Source organism: Solea senegalensis, linkage group LG11 (genome assembly GCF_019176455.1).
Source record: "Solea senegalensis isolate Sse05_10M linkage group LG11, IFAPA_SoseM_1, whole genome shotgun sequence".
Lineage (NCBI taxonomy): Eukaryota > Metazoa > Chordata > Actinopteri > Pleuronectiformes > Soleidae > Solea > Solea senegalensis.
The window spans coordinates 23,271,130-23,282,058 of NC_058031.1; the positions used below are offsets into that span (position 1 = coordinate 23,271,130).

Consider the following 10,929-nt stretch of genomic DNA (forward strand, 5'->3'; position numbering starts at 1 on the left):
TTAATCTTAAAGGATAATCCACAGGTTGTACTTACTGATCTACTGATGGAGCCGGTTTTAGTTGCCATGTAAAATCTGCACCTGCTTTTCAGACCCCAATTTGTGTTGCTTTGTAAAACCGCTTGCTCTCCTGTACCAAATTCCATAGAGAAAATCAGTGATTTTACATCACAGAACACAGGAGTTGTTGATCCACTGCTGCCAAGATCACAGAGTTGAAATGTGTTAATTGTGTGACTTGAGTGTTTGAAATCTGTTCACATTTAGTGAAGCAAAACTTAACAAAAATAATCTGCAGTAGACGAGCAGTGTCCCCCGAGAGCTAAAAACACCACCTCCTGATGCCACCAGGAACAGTAAATAACTTAATAATCCTCCTTTTTTTGTTGTTGTAGATATTGCCCACACCAGAGGTCCACTAGATGGCAGTCTCTACGCTCAGATTAAGAAGCGCCGTGGCGCCGGCTCTGGTTCTCTCAGCTCTACTAACGGCAGCAGCCCAGGAGCTGGCCTTTGTGAGGACAGGCACGATCATCTCATCCCTCACGGTTCCGACTCCGCCCTTTCAGGCCATTCCATGCATTTGAACCAATCATCGGTCCACTGTGACCGGCAGGAGGAGCTTGTCCGTCCCCCGCCTCCGACTAGACAGGAGCGGGAGGAGCTTGAACGTCTTCTTGGCGGCATCGAGGGAAATCGCGACGGAGAGCGAGAGACGGCGATCCTGGATGACGGAGATTCTTTGCCCTCGGAGCGCAGTGGCACGCTGAGGCTTAGTCGCTCGTGTTCTTGCCGCGACGGCTACCGGTCCCAGCGCTGTGCAGAACCTGGCTGTGACCGCACCCTCCTCATGCCGAACGGTTACTGCCTGGACCGGGCCCCCGGCACCAACGGGCACCATGGGGCGACTCCTTCCGCCAGCCCAAACCAGACTGCTCCGCCATCACACATGGATCTATGCCAGCACTACCACCAGTCTCTTCCTCCTCCAGATTTGGTGTGGGACCGACAGAGTGGCCCGCCGCACTACCTACACCGCTCCTGCACGGAGGCTCCCTCTTCCCGACACATGTGTCCATACCCGTCCCCGGATCTCACCCCACTCTCTCACCACCCTCTGTCTGCGCCGGGTCGCCTCTGCTGTCGAGACGATGAATACGGCCCCTTCCATCACCCTCCTCCGCCTCATAGCCACCACCATCCCCACGCACACCGCCCCAAACCATCCACCAGCCCCACCTATCATGACATCATGCTGATGGACGGTCTGCCGGCCCCTGGCTGCCCTTGCCGGGACTGTGCAATCAGGAGAGACGACTATCACGGCATGAGGTTGGACCGAGGAGACAGCTTCCACTGGGATAGAGAGGTGGAGCTTCAGCAAAGGGAGGTGGAGCTTCGGAGAGTCAGGGACGCAGAGTTACCCAGAGGGTCAGAGGTCCACTGGGAGCGGGATCCTGGACCGAGGCGAGGCAGAGAGCTGTCCCTGCACTGGGAGCACGACAGGGCGGCAGAGCTGCAGTGGGAGAGGGACAGAGAAGCCGAATATTGGCACAGGAGGGCCACCGTCGCCGCATACGGCCCACAGGGTCACGACCTTCCAGCGTTCACTTTCGACCCGTTGCCATCGGGTCACCCAGCGTATCCAGAGGCCTCGAGGTCTCACGCTCACTCTCACCTGGATCTGAAGTACAGCAGCAGCAGCAGCGGTTACCAGACGCCTCGGCAGGTCTGCCCTTGCTCGCCCTACCAGCCCTCGCCGTCTGAGAGCAGGGGCTATGCTTCAGGCTACCAGTCTGAGTCCACGTCCCCGCTGCCTCCAGCCTCCTCCATGACGGGGCCCTGCAGCCACAGCAACGGGCCGGCGGAGCGAAACCAGAATCACCATCACCATCCAGACTCGCAGCAGTCGTACAGCTCTGACTCACACACCGGTGAGTCGCACTCAAACAAAGATGCTCAGAAATGCCTCTAATGGGAAACAGGAGTGGATAAATGATCCGTAATCAACAACTGCGTCCAGGGGAAATTCATGCGAAGCGAGACAAATACCCGGCACATTAGTCACAATTGAATGTTGAATTTTGTCCATGTAATCCTTTCCTCTTCTCAGATGGCCTTCGTAGCTCTGGTGAAAGTGTGGGCTGGAGGGATCACATCACCCACGGATCGTTTAGGCGGGTCCACAGAGATGCCCACGCCGCATGCTCCACGCCATCTGACATGTCTGGACCGTCCACTCCTGTCCACACCAGCAGCCCTTTGCGCACAGAGGAAAGGTACTCCACCTTTACGCCTTTAACAGACAAGAGTGTTACCAAATATAATCCAAGTCTGCTTGAGTCTAAATTATCTTCAGAATATGTTCCCTATTTTTTTGTCCATAGAGAAATGCAAAATGCAAAACGCAAAACATTTAACATGTGGAGGGGGGATTCAAAGGAGCTTCAGTGGGACAGTGTGTAGAATCCGTCCGGTGTGCAAAGACCTTTAGAATGATATATGCTTTCACGTCAGCGGCTCCAAAAGTCTCACAAGAAAGAAAGGTCACTAGATACATCACCAGTAGAGGGGTCTCTAGAGGGGTCTGAATGCTCACCAGACAGCGTACTTCACTACAAAGCGCCATCCCTCTAAAGTTGTTGGTAATCTGAAGTCTTTCGTGGGAAAGTTTGGGGTCGAAAGGAATGATTTTTCCATGGGCAATTTTGGTAAAAATCCAATCAAAATTACGGGTAAATGAGAAAAGTTCCTGCAGTGGAAAAGGAGCTAATAGATGTATTTAACGGAGTTGGCTCTAATCTTAACAAGTTCATGACTTTGCCTGTGGTTAATACTCATGTCTGTCCATTGAAGCCCCAGTCCCGGAGGAAGGGAGGACGAGATTCGGACAACCGACATCATCGATAGCAACTACGAGGTTTCCCAGCCGCAGGACAGACAATATCGAGCTGATAACGTCATCCAGGAATCCTCGGAGAGCCAAAAAAGTAGCAGCACAGAGCCGTCGTCCGCCAAAGACATGCAGTCGCACAGGACCACGACTGTTCAAACCGAAGGCCACAATCACTGCACTGCACAGACGGACCAGTGTCCTACAACACCCGTCCAGCAGCACCGTAGCCCAGACATGCCCTCGGCTTCTTCATTTGACTCTGTGACACCTTCCACATCAAACCAGGGACACTGCCAGGCACCGCCGTCTCCTGTTCGTGTCCTGCCTTCAGTTGACACACACCCCCAACCTGGACCTCTCACACTTCAGACCTCACACCCTTCAGAGGCTGCGGCTCTGCCTTCCACTGTGGCACCGGCAGCATCCCAGCCTCAGAGCCAGACCCCGACCCAGGCCCCTGGTTCTGAGAGATCATCTCCGACCAGGAAAGCTCTCCCCGAAAGTCTGAAACCCTCCAACAGCCAAGCCCCTCCCACCCTAGCTTCACCATCATGTCAGCCAGCATCCAGCAGCATGGAGGGTTCCCCTGTCTCAGACACCCCTGTCCCTGGTTTCGCCACCCTGGGTAGGAGGTTGATGTTGAGTGGATCTGACTCCCAACACCTGAACCATTTCCAGCATCAGGTGCCCCCACACCATGCTTACCCAGCCATGGAGCACAGTCCTGCTCTGGACAGGAGGCCCTGCTACTCTGGTCACACACCACAGCTTCACCCGTCTTCCTACTCCAACTACTCCACCATCTCCATCCCCCTGCCGCACCCACAACCTCCACTGCCGGAGAAGCGCCACCCGCCCGCCCAGGCGGTCTCGCCCAGTAACGGGACGGGGACTCTGAGGTCAGCTGAGGGCCATGTGGCTCACTCTGCCTCCAGCTCCTCCCAGCATCACCACCATGTCACGTTCTCCCCTGAGGTGGGGGAAATTGCGCTTCCTGCAGACCACAGCGTGGAGTCGGACAACGCAAACAGGGTCAGTGTGAAGTTTGTCCAGGACAGTTCGAGGTTCTGGTACAAGCCTGGTATCTCCAGAGAGCAAGGTAGGTCTTAAAAGACGTCTTCTTCTTGCTTTTCCAATATTTTTATTGGGAGTAAGCTAATCAAGTAAAACAATCCCATATTTTGGTGGTGTGTGTGTGTGTGTGTGTAGCGATTGCAGCACTGAAGGAGAGAGAGCCAGGAACTTTCCTGATCAGGGACAGTAATTCTTTCCAGGGAGCTTACGGCTTGGCCCTGAAGGTGGCGACGCCTCCTCCCAGTGTGAACAACCACAGCAGCAAAGGTAAGACATGAGCTGTTTTTGTAACTCATATCCACCTTATGCTACTCTGGAAATGATGATGGCTGGAACCTCCGGAGTAGCTTTGAGCTAGTTCTTTCCAGTGGCTATCAATGGTGGTGATAGTTACGTTAGCTACAGAATCAAGCTAGTCTTGCAAAGTAGAGCAGTTTGGGAGACGGAGGCGGGACATAAGTAGATTATGCTCTGCCTCCTTTAACAGAACACGACCGACCTTTTCCTGTTGTAACTACTGACTCAGCACAAAGCTTTTCAGGTTGTTGATCGCTTTTTCCTTCTGTAGCATCAACATTAATAAAGTGGCTAATTATGCTAGTGTGCATTAGCTGAGGCCCCTTCTTTAGGTTGTCCTCCCATCCCATAATACACACCAAGTCTATTGTGAATTACATGTACAGTAAAGCAGTCTAATAGTGTTAAATTTACACCAAACGAGTCAGTTTAGCTCTTTATGTTTAACTTTTAGTCACAAATCCTGATTGTATCTAGTCCTAATCAGAACTGGTGTTAAATTGACACTTTCATTGATACTTTAAAACTGTAAAATTTACTGTACAGACATCCTCTCTTATAGGTTAATTTAATTAATTTAAGTTAAATTTCACCGTCTAGTTACCCTGGGAAAACGCTTGTTCCGCTTCAGCGAGAGAGGAATACTGTGGACATCTTTTCTTTTTCTGTTTTATTTTACACTTGTAGTTGTTGACAGTGATGTGTCGTAACATGTAAACATGTGCTGTTGCAGTGAGTGATCCTCTGGAACAGCTGGTCAGACACTTTCTCATAGAAACGGGCCCTCGAGGAGTCAAGATTAAAGGATGCCAGAATGAGCCCTACTTTGGTAAGTGGTCCTTCCTCTCAGCTTAAGGGAAACTTTTTTTATTCATGGCAGCGTTTCAAGAACAATATTAACATTTAATGTGTTCAAGATGTGGCGCAGCAGAGAGCATGTGTTGTACGAGTGGGAATCATGATTATGATTGAGTCACTGAAAACAAGGCTGTCAGCAAGTGAAAAAGGTTTCACTTAATAAAAATCTACACCTGCTTCAGTCCACAATATCTTGAGAATAATGTTCCCACGTTTTTTCCTCAACATTACTCAGCTGTGTCTGACTGAAAACTCAGAGTTTCTCTCACAGCACCAAACTCCATAGAGAAAATCAACAATTTTATGTCACACCACACATCGTTCATTGATCCACTGCTGCATACTTTAATAAATCCAAACGTGTTCCTTTGTGACTTTAATGTTTGAAATCCTTCGTTCAGATTTACCTCAGTGACACAAAATGACCACACGAGGCAGCAATAGACCAGCAGCTCCTGTGTACCCCAAGAGCTAAAACACTGATTCTCTCAATGGGCTTTGGTGTAGGTTTACGAACTTGATTTTCCTGGCTCTAAAGACAATTTAATGCTGAAATAAAGCAGAGAATATGTTCTTAAAAATGACTTTTCTTTCCTTATAGTTATTGAACTGTCTGCATATTTCTATGATGAGGAACTTTAAATATTTTCACTCTCATTTGCTGTCCACAGGGAGTCTGTCTGCGTTAGTCTACCAACACTCCATCACACCCATTTCTTTGCCGTGTGCTCTGAAGATCACAGAAAAAGGTAAGACTAAACTATGACAGTAACTAACTAAACTAGCTAAATATGAGGTTTCTGAGTTGTTTTTTTTGGCAGGATGGCAAATACAGGTTCTTCTGGTAGTGACTGATGAATTCATTATTTAAAGAAATGCACTTAAATGATGAGTTCTAATGTGGATTTTTCAGATCTGATTGGTGAAGTGCAGGAGCTTCAGCCAGTGAGTAACATCAGCACGGCTGCTGACCTGCTCAAACAAGGAGCAGGTGAGTTTTCCCCATTTCATGTTAGTGTTTACACACCTGAGTTCATTCATTCATCCTCATGTAATGTTGCCTACAGAGCGACAGGTGTCACATGACTCAGTGTGACTCAGTGTGTTTATGCTGCCATGATGGCAGGAAAATCCTCTGCAAAAAATAGAACACCGGTATCTGTTACTATACTATGACTTTTTTGTCTCATTTTGGACGCCTTACTATACTGTGACTTTTTTGTCAAAATTTGGATGGCTTACTATACTATGACTTTTTTGTCAATTTTGGACTTCTTATTATACTATGACTTTTTTGTCTTATTTTGAACGCCTTACTATACTATGACTTTTTTGTCACATTTTGGACACCTTACTATATTATGACTTTTTTGTCTCATTTTCGACGCCTTACTATACTATGACTTTTTGTCACATTGTTGACACCTTACTATACTATGACTTTTTTGTCAATTTTGGGCCTTACTATACTATGACTTTTTTGTCTCATTTTGCACTATACTATGACTTTTTGTCACATTTATACTATACTATGACTTTTTGTCCATTTTGATGTCTTACTATACTACTTTTGTATCATTTTGGATGCCTTACTATACAATTACTTTTTTGTCACATTTTGGACGCCTTACTATACTATGACTTTTGTCACATTTCTTACTATGACTTTTTGTCTCATTTTGCCCTTACTATACTATGACTTTTTGTCTCATTTTGCACCTTACTATACTATGACTTTTTGTCCATTTGGATGTCTTACTATACTATGACTTTGTCACATTTTGGTTCTATACTATGACTTTTTTGTCCATTTTGGATGTCTTACTATACTATGGCTTTTTTGTATCATTTTGGATGCCTTACTATACAATTACTTTTTTGTCACATTTTACTATACTATGACTTTTTGTCACATTTTGGACTTACTATACTATGACTTTTTGTCTCATTTTGCACTTACTATACTATGACTTTTTTGTCTCATTTTGCACGCCTTACTATACTATGACTTTTTTGTCAATTTTGGATGTCTTACTATACTATGACTTTTTTGTATCATTTGGATGCCTTACTATACTATGACTTTTTGGACTTTACTATACTATGACTTTTTTGTCAATTTTAGACTATACTATACTCAATTTTTGGGCCTTACTATACTGTGACTTTTTGTCAACATTTGATGGCTTACTATACTATGACTTTTGTCAATTTTTGGACTTCTTATTGTACTATGACTTTTTGTCTTAATTTTGAACGCCTTACTATACTATGACTTTTTTGTCACATTTTGGACACCTTACTATATTATGACTTTTTTGTCACATTGTTGACACCTTACTATATTATGACTTTTTTGTCACATTGTTGACACCTTACTATACTATGACCCCTCAAGTCATGAATGTCCAACGTGTGTGTGTGTGTGTGTGTGTGTGTCTGACAAGTGAACCACCTCCATCACAGAGACTGCTGCAGGACGTCTGTAGCTTGGATAACGTTGTGGTTACTGAGATGATAAACACACATACATGCAAATGAAACACGAGCGAACGCATGTAGCTTAGCCTGTAGCCGACTATCGCTAATGCTAAACGACAGAACACGCACACAAAGACGGTTTTACGGCTTGTAAATATTGTGATATACATATTGTTTTAGATGAAGTTTAGTGTTGTGTCCTGCTTTCGTTTGTGTAACAATCCTCTGTGAAGTGGTTGCCGCGTACATGGAAATGTAGCAGGGATATTCCCATCAAATATGAAAGATATCCACAAAGCTTTTCTTTGCTCATTGGCGGGTTTCCACATGTTCTCAACTGATATGCTCAGCAGCTACAACAAGAGTAGCTCTTCTTCTTCTTCTACGGTAGAAAATGCGTCACCAGATGTGCCCGGACTCTAGCGCCCGGACTAGGAGGCGCTGCTGTTTACAGGAGTGGTGAGCTTCGCCTTGCCGCTTTTTTAGAGCTCAGGAAAACAATCAAACCCTGCGCTCTCAGCAGTGGCTGAACTGATCGTTATGGACTTTTAGGGCTTCATAGACGAGTAAATATTCTCAGTGACTGGGTGATGTTTGGGTTAAAGAGTTTTTAAGCCTTTTTTTTGCCTGTTCTTTATTGTTCTGCAGCGCCTCCCAGAGGCCAATGGTGCAAACTAAAGGAGACCACGGGTGTGAACGTGTTTTTAAACGTACGTTTACAGTCGTGTTCGTCGTTGTCGTCTTCATGAACATATTTACCTCATTCTCTGTGTAAACCATTAAACACCCCTCCTCCTCCCGACCCCCACAACTCCACTTTATGACTTTTCCACATGGCCTGCGAAGAACTCGCGGGGGCTTTATTTTGGACCGTACCATGTTTGTTCTGGGGGCCCCGATGCTTTTGTTGCACACACACACACACACACACACACACAGCATCCCAAACCGCAGCAGCGCAGGAACCCGGCGAGCCGCGCTGATGGAACGGAGACTGTGACCGCGGTCAGTCCGGTTCACATGAGGTCGTGTTGACGCTGGTCCACGACGAGCAACAGGTCCAGAGTTTAAAAAGTCCATTTGACGATTAGCGGTGAGTCGACAGCAGGAAACTGAAGCTAACAATGACAGCATGGTCATCAGAGAGGTCACCAGAGAGGTCACCAGAGAGGTCATCTCTCACCTGAGTTTGATTGACCAGGTAAAGAACGTGACGATCACATGGACAAACTCCATCCAGACAAAAACACGTTAACTAACCGTTTTTACGAACCTTACAAACAACACGTTAAAAAATGTGAGGACACAAAAATGTTAGAATGTTACAAAAAACGCTGTAAAAACATTTTAAAAATATGCAACTTCAGCTGTAAAAAAATAAATATAATGCTCTTGTTTTATGAGAAAAAAAACATGATACAAAGTTTATGAAAAATGTTGAAATAAACTTTACAACTGACTTGTTGCTATGGTTAAAAAACGATGTTGCTAAAGTTTCATTATAAACATAACCTTATAATAAAGTTGCTCTTCAACAGTCTTTGTGACTGACTTTACTAACTTGACTTTAACATCTTAATTTACAAAAACATGTAACTTTATATAAGTTTAAGAAAAACTTTACTATTGACTTTACTCTATGTGGATTAAATTTGTGACCACATTACTATTCAAAACATTTTTGTCTAGCATTAAAAAAAATGTTCCATTAAAAAAATCACACATTTACAAAATCATGAAAAAAATCTGTTACTAAACAGAGATTATTGACAAAATCAGAAACATGTTCAAAAATATGAACAAATACAATTCTAAACGGTATTGACCGCGCGCTCGTGAGGACATTTCATCGCGATAAAATCGTCCGATCTCTAACGTCAGCGTATGGAGGACGAGACGAGGACGAAGAGCGGGAGGCGACAAAATGTGGCGAGGGAAGACGGATGGAGGCAGATGTTGAGAAAGAGGAGAAAATACGGACAAAGGGAAGAAAAAGGGAATGAGGCAGAAAGAAAGTGGGAGAGAGAGAACGAAACCCAGCGGGGGGAGAGTTCAGGGCGAGGGTGGAACCAGGACTCGACCGCAGCTCTTCTCCGCCTCACTTCCTACAAAAACCATCAGTCAGCGACGAGAACAAGGAAAGATCAACAAAAACAGTCCAGCAGGGACCGCAACACGCCGGAGCGTCGCATCACTCACTGCCTCCTCCATCCATCACCCACTCCTCACTTCCTCCCCTTCCTTCCATCCATCCTTACTTCTTTCCTTTTCCCACTCCACAATCTCGCTTCCCCCCTCTCTTCTTTTTTTCAGCGTTCCTCTTGTTTTCACTCTCCATCACTGTCACTGCGCTCCGTGTTAACAAGTCACTTTTGAGTAATTGATATCTTCCTCGCGTCATTACGCGTCAACCTCAGAATCAAAACTCGGCGGAGGTCTTCTGGCAAACGCCGGCGATGACAGAAGAGAGCGCAGGAGATCTGAGGTCAGAGCCGGATTAAAAATACCAGCGGCTGACTTCTCTCCAGACAGAGATGTTGCCACATCACAGATATGTGCATTTAAGTCACTGCTGCTGCTGCTGCTGCTGCTAAAACTGCTGCTGCTGAAATATCAAAAGTAACTTTATTTATGTGCCTGCTTCACACTTTGACTTTTAACACCTTCCGTTCTGTCCTTAGGTCGGCGTGGGTTTCCTGGCCGCCACCTGCTCCGCGTCTGAACATAAGCATGTAAATCAAACTTTATAGACTTTCACGTCCCAAAAAAACGCCGACTAATGACTTTTAAAGCCGTGAAACACTCGGTGATTTGTTGTGTCCAAAGAATCGGAGGCGATAAATCTGATTCTGCGACTAAAGAAGGCAGAGAATGTGAAAACAGTTCAGTCACAGACATAAATCCAGCGGAGAAAGACGATGACAGAGTTTGGTGTAGAGTTGTAGTTCGTCTGTTTATCGCATAAATGTCGCTAACGGTTCGCGGGACCTGCTTCTAATTTAGCGGCGCCAACTTTAACGTTGTTTGGATACGAAATGCAGGAGATATGAGTGGCTATGACTCCTCCCACAGTCAGGATTAGGCAAACTGGACTCTAACTGACCTCAGGTGTGGATGGTTGTTTGTCCGTGTGATGGACTGACGTCTGTCCAGAGTTTGCCAGCCTATGTCTGTTGGGATGTGAAGGACGGATGGTTTTTAATAGTGCTGTCAGTTTAACACGTTATTAACGGCGTTAACGCAAACCCATTTTAACGGCGTCAATGTTTAATCGTGTTATTAACGTTCTTTTTACCCGAGCAAACTTTGTTGTTCTTTTCACA

The 10,929-nt window shown here is 45.7% G+C and overlaps 1 protein-coding gene across 1 annotated transcript in view; it reads left to right on the top strand.

The window, feature by feature from the left end:
• tns2a (tensin 2a) overlaps window positions 1-10,447 on the top strand; it is a 63,628-nt gene extending 53,181 nt beyond the window's left edge. The window contains exons 18-26 of the mRNA XM_044037616.1: window positions 396-1,934; window positions 2,114-2,279; window positions 2,857-3,995; window positions 4,106-4,237; window positions 5,001-5,096; window positions 5,797-5,874; window positions 6,039-6,136; window positions 10,288-10,338; window positions 10,433-10,447. Coding sequence (XP_043893551.1) covers window positions 396-1,934; window positions 2,114-2,279; window positions 2,857-3,995; window positions 4,106-4,237; window positions 5,001-5,096; window positions 5,797-5,874; window positions 6,039-6,136; window positions 10,288-10,338; window positions 10,433-10,447 — 3,314 coding nt within the window. The remainder of the gene's footprint in view (window positions 1-395; window positions 1,935-2,113; window positions 2,280-2,856; window positions 3,996-4,105; window positions 4,238-5,000; window positions 5,097-5,796; window positions 5,875-6,038; window positions 6,137-10,287; window positions 10,339-10,432) is intronic.
• The last annotated feature ends 482 nt before the right edge of the window (window positions 10,448-10,929 follow it).